This window comes from Manis javanica, chromosome 15, assembly GCF_040802235.1.
Source record: "Manis javanica isolate MJ-LG chromosome 15, MJ_LKY, whole genome shotgun sequence".
Classification (NCBI taxonomy): domain Eukaryota; kingdom Metazoa; phylum Chordata; class Mammalia; order Pholidota; family Manidae; genus Manis; species Manis javanica.
The window spans coordinates 64,801,012-64,826,185 of NC_133170.1; the positions used below are offsets into that span (position 1 = coordinate 64,801,012).

The 25,174-nt window shown below is 45.2% G+C and overlaps 1 protein-coding gene across 4 annotated transcripts in view; it reads right to left on the reverse strand.

The window, feature by feature from the left end:
* TMEM132D (transmembrane protein 132D) overlaps positions 1–20,971 on the reverse strand; it is a 511,610-nt gene extending 490,639 nt beyond the window's left edge. For 3 of the 4 annotated variants that reach the window (XM_073222682.1, XM_073222681.1, XM_073222680.1), the window contains exon 1: positions 20,146–20,971. In XM_073222682.1, the coding sequence (XP_073078783.1) occupies positions 20,146–20,224 (79 nt within the window). In that variant the 5' untranslated portion in view covers positions 20,225–20,971. Of the gene's footprint in view, positions 1–14,242; positions 14,299–20,145 lie in introns of all 4 variants that reach the window. The other variant, XM_037014488.2, reaches the window with a different exon arrangement.
* Positions 20,972–25,174: the final 4,203 nt, after the last annotated feature.

Sequence of the window (25,174 nt, forward strand, 5' to 3'; positions counted from 1 at the left end):
AAGTTTTATTGGAACAGAGACAAGGAAGTTCTGTTTACATAGTGTCTGGTTGCCTTTGCACTGCAAGGACATAGGTGATTAGTTGTGACAGAGAGTCTCCCGCCTCCAAATCCAAAAGTATGTGCTAGCTGCCTAATTGGTGGGAAAGAATTTGGTTCAGAGACACAGGGAAGTCAGAGTGGAAAGAATTTATTAAAGCAAGAATAGCAGGGAATGGCAGCTGCCTTGCAAGCAGTGGAGAGCAAGGAAGAGCAGAAGGAGGAAAGGGAAGCTCATTGAACTCCTGCTCGGCATGGGGTAGATCCCTTGCCAACTCTTAAAGCCAGGGTCACCTGGCGTCCAGGGTCCACTTGAATCTGCACTGCATGGGAATTAAGTCCCTACCACCCCAGGATTTGGGGGAGCCACAGAGCACTGGATGGAGTGAGATTATGTTCTGGGAACTTCCAAACAACCAAGAAAGGAGATGTTCAGTCAAGCTACTAAAGAGCATGACTGTACAGCTGTGGTCTTGTCCGGTCACCCAGGCAACAGGAACTTACAAGCCCAGATCAGAGATCTCAGCAGCCCATCCCTACTTACCTGGAGTATAACAGAGACAGAGTGAAGACTTGTGACACACTCGAAGAAAGGGGAGTGTGGGCAACGTCAGAGAGGAGGCACGCTGAAGGGTTTAGGGTTTGGGGTTTTATAGGGCCTTTTGGGTAGGAGGCAGCATAAAGCATGATGTATACAGGTGATCTGTAATTCCTATTAAGTATTGTCTTAAGAATAGGGTTTTTAGGTGACTGTGTGGGTCTCTATCTAAGCATTCTTTATCTACATAGGTTTATTTACACTTAGGAGGTCTCTCTCTCATACTGGTTATAAAGTTACTTAATTGATTGAGAGGCTGGAAGAAGAGGAAGTACAGCCTATGGATTAAGCTAAAGAATAAGCTGGGCCTTTTTCTCAGGCTAAGTAGATTTTACAGTGGCATGAGCCTTGTCTTATTTCCCTGCTCTACTTTATGGGGTAGGGCAGAGAAGTCCTTGATTGACAGTCTTTGGCTTTGGAAGACAAATTGGTACAGTGAAGACACAGGCTGTGCTCTGATACTCTTATCTGGGGAACTGTTTTTCATCTGGGAAATATTTGGATATTCCAAGTCACTCCAGGCCTTTAAAACTTCAGCTAATTAACTTTAACTAATTATCTATGTGAGTCCTTTCTGGCTCTCTGGTTTTATCTGGTTAACTCTTTGAGTCCTTTTTAGTGGGCTTTACTGCCTTTATTCTCTCTTCATCCTGCTCATGTTTGTCTTTGTACCTAACATAACAGCAGCTTAAGAACATCAGTTTACTAGCATTTTAGGGCCTCCACTCAAACCCTGGAAAGTTCTGTCCCAGATTCCTCACAAGTGTTTCAGTGTCTTAATCTGTGTTAGGGAGGAAAACTTTTCTCTATCCTTCAAGGCTCTTCTGGTTGGTCTAAGAATTAAACTGAGACAACTTAACAGGAGAAAAACCAAATTGAATATGTATATAGGGGGAGCCACTCAGATGTGAGATTATGAAGAGAGTCAGGGAAAAGAGGCATGTATGCCCTCCTGAACTAAGGGGAAGGAGGTGTTGGCCTCAGGCTTCAAAGGGAAGGAAGGCCATCCACAGGAAGATGGACGAGTCGGTGTGTGGTAAACAGAGGTTTGCAGGGCCTCATAGAGACAATGGAACCAGAGAGGAACTTTAACAGGCATTGCTCAACTCGCATCTGCCTCCCCAGGTCTCTGTGAGGATGCTCTCCTCCTAAAGCAGGTTCTCCACCTAGATTCCTGTAAGCAGGTAGGGGGAAGGTCACAGTTTCTTCCTGAGTCTTTGGGCCTTGACTGTTTTCAGCTAAAAATAATCTGCATGCTAAAGTGGCACATTTTGGGGCAGCCTGAACTTCCTATGCCCAAAGGACCTCTCAGAAAAAGAAGCATTTAATATTATTTATAAATGAGATCTTACAGGACCACTGTGTATGCCTGCTCACGTGTGCATGCGCACATGCATATGCAAGCATGAGTTAGAAGCCTTAATTTATAAAATGTAAATGTCAAACGTGTACCAGAATTTGGGTAGCACTTTTTGGGCATTTTTCCTCTGCTTCTCCTCATGTTCCATCTTCTTCTTCTTAAATGTAATACACTCAAAAAGTCATGAAACCGAGGCTGTCCTGACTCATACTTAGAAATATCTGGTAGGTTACAAAATTAAAAGGAAGATGTGTGGGTGTCCAGCGGGCTCAGCTTAGAAGAGAGACACTGCTATCTTATCCCCTGGGCAGCCTGGAGTTGCAGTTGAGGCATAGGACACGTAGAATGGGTGAGGCCAGCATGCTGAGGGAGTGCGACAACACAAGGTGGGCAGCTTGTCTAAAGGAGGCACTACCTTTCAGCCCCCCGAGGAGGACCTGGGGGATGCCAGCTCTGCTGGGGCTTTCAATTACCAAAAACATCATAAACACAAATTCATGTGAATTCTTCTGATTTGAAAATGTTGCAAAGAAAACCTTCTACTGATCAAATTCAATGTGTCCAGAGGCAACGTCTGATCTGCAGCTGCCCTTGTGCTCTGGAGATTTCTCAATTAACCAATATTGCCATGTTCACTCATTCATTCATTCATTATTTACAAGAGCTTCAAAGGAAGTCTCCGGCTATGTTCTCAGCATTGTAAAATGCGGAGTCTGCATTCAGAGACCCAGAACATAGTCCTGGACCTCAAATCACTCACCATCCAGTTGCAGGAAGACAAATAAGTAAAAACATGAGCAAATCAATGTAAGTGCAGCCCCTTGTGTCACATGTGAATTCCCATCACTAAAGGAGCAAGAATGAGCCAAGAAGTACCCAGTCCACTCCAAAAACAAGTATTTATAATTTAAACTCAGCCCATAGCATCCCCATCACTGAATCCTACCATTTAGAACATAGACTTCCAATGTTTCAGTGATCCTAGCAAAGTCCAAAGAAAGAGCAGATAAATCATCATTTCCAACTCAGCAACAATTCTGCGATTATAGGCTTGTCCTGAGATGCAGTGGAGGTAACAGCTGGGGTTATGTGGTGGGCTGTCTTTCTTGTGGTATCTCCAAGGCTATCACCACTCTTCCTATGAGTAGACCAGTCAGGACTCTTGCAGCAACAGGTGACACCAATACAATCAGTGTAAAGAAAGAAAGAGACTTTGTTGGCTTGTATAACTGAACAGCCCTAGGGTGAAGCTATGGTAGACACGGCTGGATCAAGCCTCAAATAATGCCACCTTACTTGCCTTTTCTCTGTGCCTTTGTGTTGTCTTCATTCTCACACTCCACAGGGTGGCTGGCTCCCAGATTTGAGCTTGCCTCATCCTTACTGGTATTCATCCCCACAAAATATGACCTCATCTTTTCCAAGGTCTCCACTAAAAGTCATGAGCCTGCCTCTCTTTTACTCGAAATGGATTAGGTACCAATTCTCGACTCAATCATTGTGGCCAAGTGGATGGAATATGGCGACTGCCTCACTCCCAGCCTGTGTACCCACCTCTGGTATCAGAGATGGGCTCAGCCCAAACTCACTATGTGGACTGATATAGGGGAAGGGATGGTTCCCCCAAAAGGAAATACATAACTGTTGTGAGAAGGTTATGGAGGCTGAGTGTGCAAATACAGGCAATGTCAACGACAACGAGTGAGTCTCCCCTGGATGAGGTGTGCCTTCATGAAGAAACAACCCCCTCTGACCTCACAAAGCAAAGGAAAGAAGCTATTAGTATTACTCCAGAGCTGAGATGGAAAGAAGAAGAATGTCCTCCACAGCTAAGGTGCAAACCTGTTTGAAGAACCACACTCCAGGAGAGATGAGCTACAAAGAGATGTCTGTGACCTTTCCTAGATTCCAACCATTTCCTGTACACGTCAGACCTAGGAACCCAGCTCATCAACAGCTGACTCTCCGAGGCACTTGAGAGGAGAGGGAAAGAGGAATCCATCCTTATTTGTTCAGCTGAGAAACAACATCCTTAAGTGCTTAGGACAAATAAGCTCACAGATAGTCTCCTTCATCTGCCTCCCACAACCAGCCTGCAAATAGACATGGGTCAAACAGCAGACACGGTGATTAGAGGACAGAAGCTCATCCTATCTGTTAGCCCCCCACATACACACACACACACACACACACAGCTACAACCTAAAGTCTCATCTGGCAGCCTCCCTGCAGAGCTCTCAGGCAGAAATAACAACCTACTCCTGGGGGTCTATGAATCGGTGCCCAGGTGGCTGCTTCTCCTCCACACATGCCAAGATAAGTCATTCCAGGGTCTTCACAGTAACCATTCACTGTGACATACACGTGGGAGGCTGCACAGATTTATCTTCAACCCTAGAGTTGCCCTAAAGCCTGGACTCTGTATTATGGACTGGGGTCAGTTTCTGTTCATTATGCCCAAAGAACTGAGACCATCTATATCCACAAAACTCAACCAAGAAGACCAAAAATTAAGACCACCCATATCAAAATGACTTTACAATCTGTTCCAGGAAACTCCTGCCCAGGAATATAAGACTGTGTAACAATAAATAAGCTCGCTGTTTGCTCCAGGAAATTCCTGAAAACCGATTTTTGTAAACAATATATTGCTCATCTGGGCAAAAAGCTCCTTTCCAGAACAGATGGCTCACCTAGACTCAAAGCTCACTTACAAAATAACTGTGCGTCCAGGTTCCCGTCACGCCCCTCACTTTGCCATCCACCTGACTGCACTTCCATTCTCCTTAAGCTGGCTGGGCTCAGACCTCAAAGTTCTCAGTCTCCACCCCTGGCCTCTCTTTGCTGGGGCAGTACAGATCTCAGTGGGTGCTTCTCCCCACAGCAGTCAGCAGTCACATCAGCTTTGCTTACTTAGGTGCTTATCCCAGAGGTCTTTGGGAGGTGGATGGCTATCACCTCCCAGTATCTCCTCAACTATCCCATTCTAATCTGCATTTTACATGGGCTGACCCATGCCAGGTGCATTTCCAGGCTCCCATGTCAACTAGCTACAGGCTGGGCTGAACCAAGGAAAACCACAGGAAGGAGACTGGAAGGTAGAAGAGAGAGAGGCGTCTGTCCCCCTTACACTGCTTGGGATGGCTTCTCAGGAGTCAGCTGTCTCTTTTTTCTTGGCAGCTCCTGCATCAAATGCTTGTCCTAAAAATCAGACTGTGGGAACACCATCTCCTCCCCTTGTCCCTCCCACCTGGGGATGGTAGGGCTGCCTCCTGCTACAAACCGGCACAAGCCTGCGCCTCCCCGTGTTGATTTTCAGCTTGTGATATGGATTTATTTTACTCAATTTCCTGTGTGGACCATACTTGACATGCTTTCTGTTTTCCTGGTTAGACCCTAAGTGATACATAAAGTAACTCCATCAGGGAAATAAATGTCATGAAATAAATGTCCTTCAAGAAAACAAGGTACCTGAGCACTGGCTCTCTAGTGAGCCAGAACCTGGGCTGAAGAGACTCCAGGTGCCAAGCAAGTAGATTCTAATGGAAAAGGTGGACAAGTTCATGGCCAGACAGGGGATTTGGCAAAGAGATGGAAACTACAAAAACGTCAGATGGAAATGCTAGGAAAACACAATAACAAAAACCCACACAGTTGCAAACAAAGAATATCTTCAATGAGCTTACTCGCAGCCTAAAAATGGCCAAGCAGAATCAGTGACGGAGGAGCCAGTCAGGAGGAATTACTGATACTGAAACATAAAGAGGAAAAGAGTGAGGAAACAGAGCATCTGGGTGGGACCCTATGGGGCCACGCAGGACTGTGAGGGGCCAAGTTATAAAGCGGGGCATACACGTAATTGGGGTCCCAAGAAGGAGGACGAGGAAATGTCTGGAAAGAGAATAAATGCTAGTTTTCCAAAAACAATGAAAGACATCAAACCACAGACCAGGAAAGCTCAGGGACTCCCAAGCAGTATAAATAAAGTAAAAAGAACATATCTTGGTGTATGATATCCAAAATGCTGAAAAAGAAAGATAAAAGGGATAATGCTGAGGGCAGCCAAAGAAATAAACATGTTACAGAGAAAAAGTAAAGAGGAGGATTTCAAAATACTTCTTGTCAGAAGCTATATTAGTCAGGAAGACAGTGAAGTTACATCTTTAAATAAATATTTCCAGAAATAAAAATAAAAATATTTTCAGAAAAAGCAAAAGCTGAGAATGTCTTACCACCAGACCTGACAGGAGACAGGTTGGAGGACGCTCCTAAGAAGAAAGACTCCATTACCAGGCAGAAACTCAGGTCTACACAAAGAAATGAAGGTTTGTGAAGATGGTTAAAATGTAGGTAGGTGTAAAAAATCCTTTTTTTTTCTTATTTTCAATTGCTCTAAATGATACTTGACTATATAAAGCAAAAAGAAAAACAATGGAGTAGGGGTTTATAGCACATTTAAAAATGAAATAAATGACAAAACAAAAACAAGAAGGACAAAGGAAATGGAAATACACCATTGAGAGGCTCTTACACTAGATGTGAAGTGGTTTAATATGGTTTGGAAATTAGATCATGAAAAATTAAAGTTCTGTACTGCAAGCCCAGGGCAAGCACTGCACTGGTATTTTAGAAGTATAAATAGTAACTCAACAGTAGAGATGAAATGGAAATTATAAATAATATGCCATTATTTAAAAAGCAAGCAAAGGAGGGACACAAAGAATAGACAGAACAAATAACCTGCAATGAGAAAGATGTTAACCCAACTGTACATAAAATTATGTAATTTTATGACATGTAAATTATCTAAACATACCAATTAAAAAAATAGATTGTTGGAATTGATATAAAGCAATGCTCAGCCATATGCTATCTACAAGAAACACACTATAAATATAAAGACATTAACTGGTTAAAAATAAAAGGATGGGGAAAATGTACCAAGCAAACACTAACAAAAAAACTGAAGTAACTATACCATATAAGGAAAAATAGACTTCCAAGTAAACAATAATACAAGGGATAAAAAGGGGTATTATAAGTTTATAAAGGGGTCAGTTCACCTATAGGTCATAATAATGCACCTAAAAGAGAATTTCAAAAAACATGGAGCAAAAATTCACAGAACTAAAAGGAAAAACTGAACAATCCATACTTATTGTTGGAGAGGTCGACATTCCTCTCACTAATGGGGGGAACATATAAACAATCAGGTAAGAATACAGAATATTTAGACAACTCTAGCAACCAAGTAACCTAACTGACATCTCTAGGGCATTCCACCCAAGAGCAAGATAATATTCTTTTCAGGAACACAGGAACATTTAGCAAGGTAGACCATATTCTGGAACAAAAAAATAATACCCCAAAACATAAGAGAATTGACATCATACAATGTGTTCTCTGACCAAAATGGAATTAAGCTAAATATCAGTAATACCAAAGCATCTGGAAAATCCTCAAATATGTCAGAAGTAAACAACAAATATCTAAATATCATATGGCTCGAAAAGGGAGTCACATGGAAAATTAGAGAAAAAATAATAAATTGCATGAAAATAAAAGTATGCCTTAAAAGTATGAGGGACAGAGCTAAAATGGCACTAGAGGCAATTTTATAGCATTAGGTATTTACATGGAAAAGAAGAAAAAAATGTCTCAAAAAAGGACCTAAGTTTCCACATAAAGAGGCTAGATAAAAGAATAGGAAATGAAAGCCAAAGCCAAAAAAGGAGCAGAATTTTATAATAAAACAGAGCAGAAATCAATAAAAATGAAAAAAGAAAAACAGGAAAAAATAAATAAAAATTGAAATCTGGTTCTTTGAAAAGACAAAGTCATAAACTGTCATCCAGACTGACCAAGAAAACAGAGAGAGAAGGAAAAAAAAATACTACTAATTGCAAGATGAAATAAGAAACATCATTATAGATCCTACAGGCATGAAGAGGCTAAGAAAAGCAAATTAAGGACAACACCATTCCCATGAATTCGACAATTTAGATAAAATGGACCAATTCATAAACACAAATGACCAAAACTCACTCAATATAAAATAATTTGAAGAGTTCCAAAACTATTAAATTGAATTTGCAATTTAAAAGCTTCTGGAAAAAATCTCCAGACCCAGATGGTTTCACCAATTTAAAGCAAACATTTAAAGAAATACTACCACTGAGTTTATAGTCTCTTCCAGAAAACAGGATGGAATACTGCATATTTCATTTTATGAAGCTAGTATTACCCTGACAGCAAAACCAAACAAACACAGCACACAAAAGAAAGTTACAGAGAAGTGTTTAAACACAAAAAACCTCAACAAAATATTAGAAAATCAAATACAGCAATATATAAAAAGAATTACAGCATGACTAAGTTGGGTTTTTATAAGGAATACAGGATGAAGATTCAATATGGGGAAATCAATATTATCCATAAAATCAATAGGTTAAGTAAGAAAAATCACAAGATCATGACAATTGATGCAATAAAAGGATTGGACAAAATTCTACATTCATATGGGATAAAACCTCTCAGCAAATTAAGAATAGAGCAGAAAATCCTCATCTTCATGAAAAGTATCTGCAAGAAACCTACAAAGTCAGCTTGTTAATAGTGTAAAGATTGAGAATACGGCAAGGATGTGAGCTCCCCCTACTCTTACTCCACATTATATTAGGGGCTCTAGCCAGTGCAAGGGAAGAGGGGGAAGGCATATAGACTGAAAGGTAGACAATAAATCTATATTCACAAATCGCATGATAACCCATGTCAAATATTCCCAAGAGACTGCCCAAAAATAAAAAGTAGCTACAAAAATAAAGTAAGTAAGTGAGTTTAGGATACAAGGTCAATATACAAAAATCAGTTGTATTTCTATATAATTGCAATAAAGACTATAAATTCAAATTTAAAAAGAATATTATTCACAATAGCACCCCCAAGCATGGAACACTTTGGTATAAATCTAAAACTTAAGTGCATCTCTATGCTGAAAACTACAAAACAATGATAAAAATCACAGAAAGCCTAAATAAACTGTCAGATGTGCCACGCTCATGTATTAGAGAACTCGTTATTATTAAGATGGCAGTTCTACTTATTTTGAAGGTGTTATTTTCCACTACTTCAATGCAATCTCAGCAGGATCCTTTTCTTCAAATAAGTGAGTTTAGGATACAAGGTCAATATACAAAAATAGATCTCAGGCACAAATGCCAAACGGCTCAGACACTTTGCAAACCAGTTTGGCAGTTTCTTACAATGGCAAACATGCACTTACCACATGACTCAGCAAATTTATTCTTAGGTAATTACCAGCAAGGAAATGAAAACATTTCATTCATACCAAAACGCATACCCAAACGCTTATAGTGGCTTTATTCATAATAGCCAAAACCATCAGTAACTCTGGTGTCTTCTGTCCTGCCAATGGTTAAACAAACTCTGGTAGGGCCACACCATGGCATACTATTCAGTCATAAATAGAAATGAACTCCTGGCACAGCCAACGACCTGGAAGAGTATGACATGCATTGTGTGAAGTGAAAAGGCCTGACTCAGAAGGCTCCACACTGTATGGCACCATTTATATACAATTCTGGAAAAAGCAAAACTATAGGGACAGGAAATCATTTAGGGTTGCCAGGGGTTGAGGGTAGAAGGGGGCCGGCTCTGAAGGGGTACGAGAAAACTTTCAGGGGTTATGGAAATGTTCTACATCACGATTACAGCAATGGTTTCAAGACTATATGCATCCCCCAAGATTTCTAGAACAGTACAATAAAAGGGTGAATCTGACTCGACGCAAATTTGCCTCAATCAACTGGACACCCACTCGTCCACCCCCCAGAATACCTTCTCACCGGATTCTAATGTGCACCAGCATTTGGCATCCTTGCTGCAACCACAGAGACACTCCTCCACGCAGATGGTGCCGTCCTCTCGTGGCTTTGCTTCTTGGTTCTCAGCCTTGATTCCACATCAGCATCACTTGAGGGTGCTTTCAAAACTACTGGCACCTGGATCTGACCCCGGGATATTCAGATTTCCTTGGTCTATGGTCTGGTTTGAGCAATGGAATGTGGAAAAAGCTTGGCAGGTGATTCTAATGTGTAACCCAGCCTGAGAACTACTATTTGAAAACCTTCCAAGAGTATTACTTCCTGTAATTCCTAAGAGACAACTTTTAAAACTATGCACCCACTTGTACATTCAAAAATTGATATCTAATATTTTTCATCAGTTTCAATAGTTGCTAAGGATGAAGCTTCTAGTGCACTGTAAATCTTGACATTTCAAATTAAACTATTACATCATTCTCTTAAATGTATCCATTGGAATATAAATAACAGAATGACTTAACACCCACCACCATCCATTTATAAAATCCATGAAAAACTCTTTATTAACAATCAGAAATGCTATCTTGTTCCCTTCCCTCCTGAACTCGTATTTCCACTCTAGTTCCCTCACAGAATTTTATCCTAATGTGATAATACTTTTAATCTGTAAAATAGTGCATCCATCATCCTATTATACCTTCTTACAACAAAAATATGTGTGTATATATTAACATAAACATTTTTATTTCTTCTCAGTATTCAAATACATGTCCAAGTTGTCATGAGTACAAGTATGGTTGCCATCTAATCAAAATAATATAAGTACATTACATTTTAATAAATTTTTTAAATAAACAGTAATCCTCTTCTTATAAATGTACCTGAATGAGCTAGAAGGTACACTGTCTTGATTAAAGGGACTGTCTCATTGTATTCTGGAGACTGTGAAGATTTTAACACCGGGGAGAAATGAATCATAGCACCACCCTGGATGGATGGTAGGTACCTTTCTACTGTAAAATCAAAGTGGTGTGCATATGCAATAGAGAGAGAAGATGAATGGGGTAATTCAAGTTAATTTAGATAGATGAAACTTAAGAACAAACACACAGAAGTTGAGGATTTGTAAACTCGTTCCCCTTAGATTCCCTCCATTCACATCCCTCAGAAGGTCTTGATCACTCCCCCACTAACATATCTTCATTGCAAATGCACTGCTCCAAATAAATACTATAAAATCAAGACATTAAACAAAACGAAGCAGTCTTTGACATTAAAGGTAAATACAATGCCAAAGTAATTGCAAATCCACACATGGCCACGGCCCAGGAAGAGAACATAAATAAGTGAGGCTCTTCACACTCAAGACACCCAGGGCCCTCTCCTGCTCTCTATTTCATTTCCCCACTTTTGACAGACAGCCAAGCACAGAGAACTGCTTCTCTGCTACAGGAAGCACAGTAGCTAAGAACAAGGCATGTTGTGTGAGAGTGACCTAAGATGGTGGTGGCCACAGCTGCCCAGCGCCAGTCCTCACGGACACATAGAAATATCTACATCGCTCATCATCCAGGAGCAGCAAAAAACCCACATTCTTATGAAAACCTCCTGATTTCCAAACAGTGACAAGATATTCATTGTAGAAGCCACAAAAAATATATTTTCAGGCCACAGCATACCACCTGACGTTGCCTGTCAATCAACACCACACTTCTGACACCAACACACATAAGGAAATTGGGAAGCAAAGGCGTGTTTTCTTTCTTGCTGAAGATGGATGTACAAGGCACATGACTTTGTTTTACACCCTTCCACGAGGTTCATGAGGACTGCTTTTATATTTAAACTAGAAAAAATAGTAATACTACCCTTTTCCTATCAAAAATCTTTTTCCCACAACCAAAACAATTCTGGGAAAAGTACTTTAAGATGATACAAATGTGACATTTGGCCCACACGCACACCACAAGGTTGTGTCCTTTCCAAAGTTTAAATGTTGGGCTCTCTCTAAAAACAGAGTATCTTGGAAATTGTTTTTCCACAGTGTTTTAAGGTCATATCCATCTGAACTACAGGAAGAGCCCAACTCTCTGATGAGCACCTCCTAAGGAAACCAAGCCAAACGCTCACATCACTGGCACCAGATACTCAGAACTTAAAGGGTAAGGCAGGACTCACTGGCAAGAAGGCTTTTACAGGGCTGCACATCAAAATCACTTGTTTTCCCCCCAATTGTTGACACGGTTCCCCCAGAAAATGTAAATGTTTTCTGAGTTGCTCTCTTTCAACAGACTTCTCAGTACTTTCTCCCAAATCTCACATTCCAAAATATTGAATGCTTTTTACAAGCAATTGTGTGTTTTGATGCTTGCTTTTAAGAGCACATAATGCAAATATTTAATCACAACAGTAATTTCCATTGTGCATAGTTTTTACATCTAATTAAGGACTCTGAAAAATTACAGTCATTGGAAACAAAAGCTCACATTACATTTAAACATTCAGAGGCTATAATAACTTCTCTGGGAGGGTACAATTCTGTACTGGGAATTGTCATCTGGGCAGGAATACAAGATTCCCCATAAGGTTAAATGTTAAGAGAACATTTTCATATTGGATTTAAAGTTACAATGACCCTAAAAGTGGAATATTGTTACACTGACCATGCAGCATCCATTACCCCCTTTTTGGTAATAGTATTCCAAATTATTTTGTGTCATTTTCATATCAGGTGATATGGGTGGGTTCCTACTCCAAGCTCCAAAAGGGGGAGCTTGCTTCCTTCAAGAGGTCCTTGCTTCCTTCCTATAGGCCTCTTGGGAAGAGAAAACTAACATGGATGAGATATTCTAACATGAGTTTTTACAACATCAATGATGTCAAAAAACAATTTTAACAAGATGAAAACATCTTTGGATACCAAAGACAGGTATGTTTAACCTAGTTCCAGTCCCCTTCTGGGCCCTCCTGAGGCCGTAAAGGGATAGAGTCCTATTAACTCAATTAGCGGAAATCTCCTGGTGCTAGGGTTCAAGAGCTAGCTTGGGTACCACTAAGATGCATCCATCTGAATCTCAGAGAAAGGCAATGAGCAATGTAAGCAGCCACCAGTGAGGTCAGTCCTTACAGAGATGAGCCTTGGTGATTTGCAGTAGCCCTGGGAAAGCTATAGGGTCCAGACCCCAGGCCAATGGAAGGCGACTGTAGTGCTGGGATGGCTGCACAGGGGCTGGGGGCTCTGCTGGCTGCTGCTGCTCCAGCCAGCTCAGCCTGTGCACACAGTGCATCTACACACACTAAACTCCAGCCCCGAAATCCCTCTCTACCAGAGCAGATTCTGTTGTCAGCAACTAAGAACCTTGGCCAACACAGAGCAAGCACCATCCTTACAGAAGAAACTTCTGAAGAGATTCAGATTCAGAGTCACAAAGCACGCCATTGCTTCCTTTCTCCACGTAACCAAAGAATTTTTCCATCCCTGTTTTATATTACTTACCAGGAATAATTTAACTGTTTCCCCCACTTAACTGTGATCTCTTCAGAACAAAGTTGAGTTCATATTCATTTCTACATCTATCTCTGTTGCCTGAGGGCCTCTGGGCTGTCCTCCATTCCACAAAGCATGCCCTGAGGGCACCAGCTCTGACCCTTCAGCCTTCAAGAGGCAAAGCATCTGAGGGCGAAGGAGCACACTTTGAAGAAAGCAGAGCTTCAGGGATTTACACAACGCATCCTCTAAGAGCAGTGACTCTCCATGGCACGTTCTGAGTTGCTCCCAGGGACAGCCAAGCACTTGACAAAAGTCATGGGGCACAGCAGACATGGTACTTGCCATCACAAAGAGCATCAAAGTTCCCTGAAATGGGTGCTTTCATCTATTGCTAATACCTGTGCAAAAAGGTGCAACTCTTTTGGAAAAGAAGTTGGCAGCAAAAGTTTGTGGTAATTAAATAACTGTGCATGAAGAATGTAACTCAAAGCAAAAGCTATGCAGAAAGATTACGATTTCATATAAATTATGCAACTGGCCATCAAGGGCTGACACTTTTAAGCTATGATGCAGGCATTAAAAATATACTTGGGATACATTTTTAAAACATGAGGAAATACTTATATAAGCACATGAACTCAAGAAAGTCAAAAGCAAATTATGCGTACCTTATACAGTGTGAACACAACTGTCTTAAAAATTCATAGAAAAACCAGAATGAAACACATCGAAATGTGAAGCAGTCACCTTAGGGCAGTGAGTTCATGTTTACCTCTCTCATTTCAAACTTAATTTGAAGGAGCTCATACAAAAGAGAGTTGCAGGAGGACAGAGTAAGCAGGCAAAGAAGTGAAGCAGAGAGAAAGAACAGGGGTAGGAGCCTAAAATAAGCCAAGGATAAAGCTGGCTCACCAGATCTGTCTCTGAAGTTCCTTCACTTATAAATAGCAAATTTGGCTGCAAGAGTCCTAGGAGATAAAGCAAAGACAGACAGTTTGAAATGCACTTACAAAATTCATGGTGTTCATAGGATAAAGTGTAAACTATTTCTTAGGATAAACACAGCTTTTTTTCCCCTTAGGACTAAAGCCTAAGAAATATTTCTTAGAAAAGAAACTTAGGGATGGGATTGTGTTTTAATAAGATCCTTAAAATCACCCTTCCCTCTGTCACCCCTATCCTCTTATCATCATGAACCCTGGGGCTTTTTGCAAATGCTGCTGTCCTGCCCAGCTACCCTGGTGGCCCTCAGTTGCCACCCGGACCCCTCCAAATGGCTCTTGTTAGACCATTTCATCCCCAGGAGATCCTTACGATCCCTTCCTGCCAGTCAGCACTCCCTCTCAGGTGTGATGGAGCATCATGCGCTTGTACAGCCGGCCTCTGACCCACACACTCAGCTGGGCAGGTGGGACGGCATCCTGGGATGAGCCATCTGCCCTGTGCGCATGTGACGGTCTGAGCGGAGCTGCCAGCGCTGGCGGGAAAGCACACCCCAGCCCCAGTGGCACAGAGCAAGGGTGTCCCCTTCATGCCTGGAACTCTGTGTCTGGGTTTCCCATTTGGCCCAGTAGCCAAACAAAGGCTCTGTCAACACTGCCCCCGCAGTAATTCCAGGGTCTTGTCCAAGTTCTGGAAGGTTCCAAGAGACCACAAGAACCGGGATCCATTTCAACCACAGACACTGCCATTTGCCCCGAACGGCGCCGTCTCAGGCACACAGACTGCAAGGCCCCCGGGGCAAGAAGAGCTTCTCTCTCCCTCCCCACAGCTCATCCCTGGAGAGAAGCAGCCAGGAACACCTTAGAAGCACACAGGCCCCACACTCACCTCGACATTCCCTCCCAAGTAATAAGTATTCACCCAGCTGAGGAAGGAGGGGGCCAGGTGAACATGCCTGCCAGCGCAAGACCTTCCAAACCGGCGCTGACAGCAAAGTGCTTACTGCCACCAGAGGCTACACGACGGCGGCAAACCCCTGGGGGTCCTCGGCAGCATGCCAAAGCGTTTCTCCTCACCACACCCAGACACAGAACCACACAAATGGGCTCTGACCACACCATTTTCACTCAGCGCATGCACTCTGTGATTCTCCCCTGAACCTAAGACCTGGGGTTCCTCAGGTGCAAAGTAACTTACGGTCACCCAACTCCTCGTGACTGCCTGTCTTTCCAAATGCACAGCTGAGTCTCCTCTTCTGTAGATGCTTAAGTTCACAGACACGGATGTTCACATCCTATTTCACCTCCCTCAAATATATTTTCACCTTGGTTACCAGAGTCGCACCTGTACGCCAACACGTCCTGCATTCTGGTCCAGCATACATCCCCAACGGCTGTTTATGGTAAGTGGAGGACCATCCTCCTCCACGACAGGAGTGGTCCCTAAATGCAACCACATGCATCCTCAAATGCAGGAGGCAATGGGAGATCTGACACACACACCCAGAAAGGAAGGCAGGGTGAGGATGGAGCAGAGACTGGAAGCCAGGCGCCATGGAGCTGCAGTGACGCCCCCACGGGCAAAGGCTCCAGCAGCCACCAAAGCTGGAGAACGCAAGGCATGGCTGCTCTCTAGCTCACACCCTGATTTGGGCCCCATGATCCTGATTTTGGACTTACAGCCTTCAGAGCTGGGAGAAACAGTTTAGTTGTTTTAAGACACCAAGTCTGTGGTTGTTTGTTAGGGCAGCCACAGGAAATGTACACAGGCCCTGATGGAAATCCACACTGGTCCTCCTTCTGCAGCTCCACACGGCCTGTGGCAGGGCCACACGGGACTTGTCATCCACCCTGAGCACTGTGGAAAATGGTGCTATTACTAATCACACCAGGACAACATGGTCACCTGGGGCTGAGCGCCACTGCTCCGGCCACCCCAGCCACTCCAGCCCTCTGCAGCCCGGGGTATGCACCCCTTCACCTGCATCCTTCCCAACCTGCTTCACATGAGGAAAGGCCTCCCCAGCTGCTGTAAGTCAAATGCCAATGGACCTGCACTCAGAGATGCTCACTCTCTCCTTCCCTGCACATCACAGTTGGAGGTTTATGTTCCTTTGTACAATTAACATTATCCTCTGTCTCTTCTATATGCTGTCAGTTCTGTGAAGGCAATGACCCTATCTGTTTGGGCTTTTCTCACTACTGTATTTGTTGCAGCCAGCCTGGTGTGGGCTGGTGCTCAGAGGGCCGTTACTGTTATGAAACAGCTATGGGGAGTGAGCAGAGAGAGATGGGAGAGGGAAGGAAGAGAGGGTGCTGACATGGCACTGGAGAGGTACGAGCTCACAGCTGAAAATACAGAGCTATAGCTTTGGGGCTTTAAAACCCAGAGGTATGACTGGCAGGGAATTTCCCTGGTTTAAGTATAATTTATTTGTTGAATGAACACATTTTATAGATTTATGGAGGGTGGCTGGATGGATGCATGGATGGGTGATGGATGGATACATGGACAGATGTGTGGACGGATGGCTTTGTAATGGATGGATACATGGGTGGATGGATGGGTGGGTGGGTGGGTGGCTAGATGAAAGCAGAAATATAAGGTAGTATAAGCTTCTGCAATAAGGTACTTTTGGAATTTTGTTTTCCTTTTTTTCTTGGCTTTCAGAATGGAACAAATTAAACAGATACTCATACTTGGAATTCTCTTTCCATGTATTTAAGTATTCTTATAGAATCATATTTATTATTTAACTTTTTAACTCAAAGAAAATGAAACATAATGGCTTCCATACCCACGCCTTTTAATTTTGACAATGTTTAAAAGTAGGTAATAATATCTGTCTCTGTCTCTGTCTCTCACACACACACATCCCAGCGTGCCCCATCCTGGGTATTTCTTCCTGCCCTGAAACCCTGGTGTCACTGTAAGCCAAAGCTACTTCTAGTTCAAGCTGTAGGAGGTCAACACTTCCTAAAGAGAGGTGGTGCTCTGCAGGACACTTCACTTCTGATGTAAGAGGGAAGCTATAGAGGATACATTCTGCAGGAAAATGCCCCAGGAAAGCCCCTGCTCTAGGCACACACTGCCCTCAGCTAGACACAGGTGGAGCACGTTGCTGGCACAGCCCTGAGACAGGGCCCCATGTCCACAGCAGCCCTCCCCTAGGACTCCAGTCCTATGTGGGTCTGCTTCTCACCAGCATTTGCAAAAGAACACAGTTCTGGAGGATGCAAGTGAGGGTCATGACAAGCAGCCTGAATGTGGCAACCTACTTGGTGTTGTATTGAAAAAGTGCCTGGCCCCCTCTGCCCACCTCCCTCATTAATTTGTCCTGTCACCCCTTACCTTCCATACTCCGGCCCCCCCAAAGGTGAACAGCCACGTATTAAAGCCCATGTGTGAGCTGGCACAGCTGTGATCTGCACCAAGTTCCCAACGAAGACCAGATCTTAATATGGACATAGACATAAAGACACAGGATCTCTGGCAACTTTTCTGGGAAAGGCTGGGACCGGATGACAAGATTGCTCGTAAAACTTTGTTTGATAGTTGAGTTCCTAGATTCCAAGGGAGAGAGTACATCGATGAAGCTTTATTTCTATTTGTTTTCCAAAAGATCTGTATAAGGGCAGGTTTGCTCTGCAACCAATCACTTTCTGCTCATGAAATTTAAACATATGTAAGGTTCAAGGATATTAGCCTGATATGAAAATGTGCATTTTTGTTCATTCAAAGATTCATAGTGGGAAGGAATAAAGGTGATACAGAGAAAACAACAACATGCTGAAGCAGGTATTTAATATTTGGTCATAATCTCCATTTTTCCATCAGACCCAGATAAACTAGGCACTTTAGATTGTGTGTGCATGTGTGTGCATATGTTTGCTTCCAATTAAAATCCTTTAAATATAGTTCAAGCTGGTCTAGAACTTTCATGTGGTCAGAGAATCTTAGAGGAGAGAGTGACTTTAACACATGGAAAAAGAGCTTCACAGACACCGAGCTTGGAAATCACATCAGTGCCATGGAATTTGCTAAAACTAGATGGTACGAGGAGTGTTAAACTCTTCCTTGTTCTTTGGCATATTGTGGACAATCACTGAAACCACCTCGCATGGGTTCAGTACTGTGCTAATTGCTGCATGAAATCTCCACACATAACTGATTCCCCTGTGAACACTTTGGCTGAATTAAGATCTCTAAAATCAACACACAAATGTGTCTTATTCTAGTATCATTTCACAAGCTGAGACCTCCACATCACAGAGTTGCTGTTGCTCATTTTAAGGACACTTTCAGGGTTTCCATTTGAAAAAGTTCAAAAGTACCGGGGGAAATGCAGCTCTCTTCAACACTGCTCAGTCTAATAAAGAAACCAGTAACAGAACTATGTACATAGCTAAGGAAACATGACAGTTCAGTCACCTTTACCAAGCTACTCTGTACCTTTCTTAATAAAACCTTGTTAGTGTAGCATATAAACAGAGAAGCTTATTCCTATTATAAAGCCAAGTGACAACCAATAAAAAACATGCCTTGAAGCAATAACGCAAGCCTGCTGGGCTGCCCCTGCTGTAGATGTGGTGTTTTTTAACCTCACGTTTGCCTGTGCTGGATTCAATGAACTCATTCTCTTCGGTTTCCTGTGCAGAGCACAAATTTGAGGCTCTGGTCCTCAAGACTGCTCTAATTTATGATGAGGAGATGTGAGTCCATCATGCCTGCACTTGAGGATACACTGGGGTAGGATGAGCACAGGTTTCCCCCCAGATCATATAGCACAAACCCCCCCAAAAAAAACCCAGCAGATGAACTGTCCCTTTCCATTATCCGAGCCCAGGCAAGGTAACCTCAGTTACTCTGGAAGAGCTCTGAGGACAGAAAAGCCCCTATAGTTAAAACACTCTGTACGGGGAGATTGGCTTTGAAGTTTTGAGAGATTTCATGTCGAAAATCTTCTCAGAAAAATCTATTTACAGGGATTTGGGGGCACACACTGGAGACCGCGAAAAGTCTCCACTTTCTTCCTGACTTATCTCTCTGTAGGAAAGAGGAGCTGGCGGGGAACCACACACAAATAAGAGTTCCAATCAATGGGGAGAAAGAGTTGCTGGCGCTTTCTACCATCTCCTGCGTGAATCAAATAATTCTCCACAAGGAATTAGTGTTTTGAGCCTCCAAACTCACTTTCCAGTGGCGGGTAAGGAGTGCGGACAGAGGGAAGGGGGCACACCCGTGGTTCCCTGCCTTGAGTGAATGCTTGCCGAGGGGCCCTCCGATGACAACTCAGTGGACAAGTTGTGGGACAAACTCGGGGTCCACCCCGCGCGGATGCCGGCCCGGAACGAGCAGAACTGCGGTGTTTCAAAGACACTCAATGGCTCTTAGGGAAAGTCAGGGCCAGGTCTCTCCAGCTCACCCCCTGCCGTATTCTTAGCAGCCTGCCTGTGCTCTGAATTGAATTCCCACACAGAAGAGCGCTCTGGAATTGTGCCCTAACAGGTCAGCGCCAGCAGAAAAAGTCGGGTCCAAATGCAGGACCCTTTCAGGCCATTTCAGTCCCTCCCCTGACTTCTGGCTCAGCCCTCCCGGGGCCCACTGCCCCCTTCGGGTTCGCGAGGGCCCCCTCCCCTGAGAGCGCTTCCCGGAAGACAGGGCGGTCGTTCCCCCGGTCCCCGCGGCCTCGCCCGGAGACTCCCACCCAAGTCCTGCGGGAGGCACCAGCCGCAGAGGGGCCGCGGAGCCCGCGGCTGCCGCGCGCGATCCCGCACTCCGCACCCTTTCCCCGCCACCCCGCCCGGCCCCACCCCACCCCGCTCCCAGCAAAGTTGGTCCCGCGGCCTCAGGTGACGGCGGCGTCCCCTCACCTTTGGAGAACAGTGCGGCCAGGCTGATGAGCACGGGGGGCCACTGGTGCCACAGCGTCCCCATCTCAGACGGGCACATCCCGGAGACCGCAGCGCAGCGCTTCGCTCCCCGGCGCCGTCCAGGCGGAGAAGGCGGCGATGCCGAGCCGCACGCGGGAACGAGGCAGCCGGCTAGGGGCGCAAGCAGCCGCAGGGCCCGGCGCCCTGGGCCCGCCAGCCCATGGCCCGGCGGGGAGGCGACGGCGCCTCGCTCCGAGTTGCTCCCGCGAGCCGCGCGCGCAGGCAGACCCCACGTCCGCACACCCCGCGGGGGTGGCCACTTCGGTCCGCGCGGTGGGGTCCCCCGAGCGTCCGGCCGCGGAGGGCCGGCCAGGTGGCCCGGGAGGGGCGCAGCGGGAGCGCGGGGCGGGGGCGGCTCCGGGCGGCTAGCGGGCGCGGGCGGCCGGGTGGCGGGGCTGCGGCGCGCGGGGCGCGGGCGGGGGCGGCGCGGGAGCCCGGGGTCGAAGGGCCGGGCGCGCAGGTCGGCACGGAGCGCACGGATGTACGACCCCCATCTCGACCGACCCGCCCCGGGGCTCAATCGCTGGCGCCCGAAGTTTGGCGGGGCGCTGCCGCCCCCGCGCCGCCTGGCCTGGCGAGGCTTGGGCTCCGGCTCCGGCTCGGGCTGGCGGGCCCCGGGCGCGCGGAGCGCACTGCCGGCTGCGGAGACGCGGGGCGGCCCCGGCGCTGGGGGGAGGCGGGCCAGCCGCGCGCGCAGAAGGACCCGCGGGCTCGGGGACCCGCGCGGTGGCCCCGCTCCGCGCAGACCGCATCCGGCACGGGGACGAGCGCCACGGTGTCCTGAACCGCTTTGGGGGTTTGTCTTAAAAATTTGGCCTTTTTAAAACGCCCCACCCTTTTGGAGTGACAGCTCTGAGCCCCAATCCGCAAAGTAGATCCCACCTCCCCCAGGTCCACCCCGCACCCACCCTCCCGGTCACCCCACACACACACACACACCCCTGCGCTAGAGAAGCCCGGGAGCCAGTGCCAGCTCTCCCAACAGGTGTCAGGTCGGCTATGGGCCTTCCCTTCGCCTCAAGCCTAGAGCTAAGGGCGGGTGCTCTGGCCTAGGGAGTATCTAAGACACCTGAGCTGTAGGCAAATGCAAAACTCACTGCAGGGGGCCTTCATCCCCGCATGGGTGCTCCCCAACAATCTGTAAGTAGGAAGGCCTCTGACATAGCATTCTGAGGTTCATGCTGGACCCCAGCCCTGAACCCGGAATGGCCCCCAAGTCAGTGATCCGAAAAGATTCCGTCTTGACAGCTGGCCCATTTGAATTTGGGAATGGGTCCACTGAGGGCCAATGAGGCCTTGAGTAGATAACAGACAAGGTTCTCTGTTTATACCTTCCTGAATCCCAACTGAAGACATCCCGAAAACAAGATCACTAGGCATCACTCTATGATTTTAGCCCAAGGACTCCTTTGCTCTGTGTAAGCCTTGGAATTAACCAGATCAAAAATTAGAGACAGGGAATGCACTTGGAATACATAAAGAATATTGTAAACCACAACCAACAAATCAAATGACGTGAATTTACCTTCAGTAGGTAAAAAGTGGGTCATTGTCATCTAGGTAAGGAAGCAACAGATGTTTTGCTCTCGATGGCTGTGGTTGCAAAAAATATGCCAAAACTTTGAGTTTTTATCTTTCAAAATGTCAAGGGAGCTTAGCCATTGCTCTTCTACAAAAGATGGTCTTTCTGGGTTTCACTCTGAGGTATGCTGACCTTCTCCATTCTGCATTTACTTTTCTGAGTGTGGGTCTGTCTGTCTGTCTGTTTCTTAAACTTCTGCCTTTTCTCTTTGGATCTCCTATAAAATTCTAAAGAGTTAATGTGGCAAAGAGCCTAAAAAAGTAAGTATTCCAGTGCTTCTAAAACTTGAGAATGTGTCAGCATCACTGGGGAAGCTTGTTAAAAATGTGGGGAGCTGAGCCCACCCCCAGAGCCTTTGATCCATCAGGCCTATTTGGGCCTCAAGAATCTGCATTCCTAGCAAGTTCCAGGTGATGCTGATGGAAGCTGGTCCAAGGACCACTGTCCTGGTTCTCTATTGCCCTTCACCTCCGTGATGGAGAAACTGAGGCTTTCCCTTGGCACACCTTCACCTGGCTTCTTAATGGCAGAGCCAATTTCTGCATGAAATGCCTACTCCAGGTGACCAGAGTCTATTTTAATGTGAAACTGAGTCTATTCTTAAAACAGTTCTCAGCTTTACAGACTCAGAATTAATGTCCCTGTTCTTTATTAAAAATAATCATTTTATATTTTCTATATCAAACAGAGATTTCTTTTTTCCAGAATTGTAATCACCAAATGCCTTTCTTTTTTTGGAGGTGAAGAGGTACATCATTGCAAAATATTTTTTTGTCCTTGGCATAAAAGGTTACTGGTAGCTTCCAGCTATTGCCCAAAATGTTAAACTATTTCTCCATTATGCATAGTTGGCTAGACAGTTTTCTACGCTTTGGTATAGAAGCTTTTCTGGGAAGCTGCAGCTCCAGATACCTGCTCAGTGACTAAAATAAGATGTAAGAATTCCTTCTCCCTCTCTTTTCTCCAGTATGCTGATCAAGCTAATACATCTAATCTTATTTGGGTAATTAGCACAACTAATCTTGGGGAAGCAGTGCCTCAGGAAGCCTAGCAAAGTGCGCTAAGGCTGCCAGGTCCCTAGCGGCTACACCTGGGACAACTTCCTATCCAAAGCGCCTGCCTCATCTCTCAAATTAATTGTAAGAAATCTGCTTTCCTCCAAGAATTTGTGTTCCATCTGCAGGGCCATAAATCAACTCGTAAGCCTAATTTTGTCAGTAATTAAATGGTACTGATTGTTCATGCTGGGCGGATTAGGCTTTTCCACAAGGCAGTTTGGGTCGTTGTCTTTCAATACCACAAAACATTCCCTTCAGCAATTTCAAGAGGTACAATTCTGTCCAGGAACTGCTAACAGGTGCAGAGGAGCCTGCTGGAATTCAAGTATTGATGGGAATTATACCACTGGAGGTTTAGAAGATGCTTTTAGGTACTGCAAAGATGGAGTATTATTCAAAACTGTTCTCCTCTTATCCTTCTGATTAGGTAAGGAGAAAGGCTGGAGTCTGAACTCAGGTCTGGAACAAGTTTTTTTACAGTAGGAAATACCCCTGCTTTTAAAACAGGAGAATCTTTCTGCTTAGAGTGACAATATCTAGCTAGAATGTGTTATTGTTTTATATTGTCTTTCATTAGTGTATTGTTTTCTTTTTCTTTGTTTATGCATATGTTTGTTTTCTCACTTTGCCTATAGCAGTATCAGTTTGCTTTTAAATTAAGTTAGGCAAGTTTTTGGAGAATGCATTGATTTGAAGGAGGTTACATCACTACTGATACAGGCACATGCAGCATTTTCTCTCCTTGGTGAAACTCATGAAGATGGTGAGAAATGCTGTAAGTTTGGGAAACATTGACCTGTGGGTTCCCAGATCAAGCCCTCCTGCAGGTGCAGGAGAGCTGTTTTGAAACTTCTCTTCTCAGTTTGGTCAGGAAATAGTCCAGATCCAATGACTTGTCTCATTCAAGAATGGGGAGAGCATTCTGACTTGACGTGAACGGTCACCATCAAGGACACCTTAACCCACCTGGTGAGGTATGATGCCCCATGTAGATGCCACAAAGTGCCTTTGAGGATGGTTCTCCTGTCTGGCAAGATCTCCTATTCTCCCTTTCCCAGCACATGGTGACTATGCATCTCAGTCCCCTTGCAAATGACTGATTAAATATGAGCAGATGGGATAAAGGTCACTTCCAAGATGAGGCCATGAAAAGCCCAGCTGGGATTCTTCTCTCTGTACTTCCCGCCACCTACAGAGTTGAGTGGACCACGTGTCTGAAGAGGGTTCAGCTGCTGCCAGGTGATGGTGCCCTCGTCAGCCAGCCCAGCAGGCCTGTAGGGGGCAAAGCCCCCTGCCAATCATCATGAGATATCCAGTAGAGAAAAGAAATCACTCTTGTGTTGAGTGACCTCGTTTCTGGGCTGTCCTAGGTTACCATGTCACTATCTAGACTGTTCTGCACTCTCCCCCTCCTTTCTTATTTACTCCTCTCCTCCCTGGGTTCCCTACGCAAATGTTAAAAAACCCAGCATATCAGTCTCCTAAGGAACCCACGGTATCTCCAGATAACTCCTCAGTGAACCTGAAGGAATCACCTTTTCTGCCAAAATCAACAGCATGATGCTCCACTTGCCTTAGCCCACTGATTTATGGATCAACATGGAAAGTTCACAGGCCTTACATGGTCTTCTTTGAAGTTAGATGCTGTACTTCTTTGAAGTTATATGCGAACAAGCATGCACTTCTGCCTGTAGCCTGACCAGCCCCTGAGGGCTTCTCGGTTGGGACTGAAGTGCTACCAGTCAGAGAAGCCGCGAGGCCCCTGCAGCAAACCCACCGTGAAAGGACGGCGTGGACTCTTGGTGGGCTTGTTCATCCACGGGAGCTGTGGTAGGTGCTGCTAACCCACCTCCTCCAGCTTGGGGACCCACCCTGGTTGTCCTGATGTTAAGTGTGGGTCTTATCGTGAATCAGAATGTGGATGGGCCCTGCAGATTCTCCCTGCACCTTGTAGCTGGATGCAGAGTCCAGCGGGGAACGCAAGAGGCCATGAGTCGTGACCCAGCTGGGGTCAGGAAGAAGATGATATGGCTGAAGCGGGTGGGCAGGGGGAGGGCAGAAGGTGGTGAAGTCCACGAACCGCAGTGCAGGGCCTCATGGGGTTTGGGTCGATATGGGGGAATCAGAAAGGCACATGGGGCATCTGAGCCAGATGATCCGCATACTCAGCAGAGCTCCTAACCTTCCTGTAGTACCTGAGGGGCCAGGGCCAAGTACCAGCACATTTGGTTGGAAAATGCAGCACAGTCAACTCCCGCCTGCCCAGGAGACTTGATTCCTGCTGGCTAGTAGCCCAGGGCCTCCACATGGCCAGATGTACCCCGGCAGA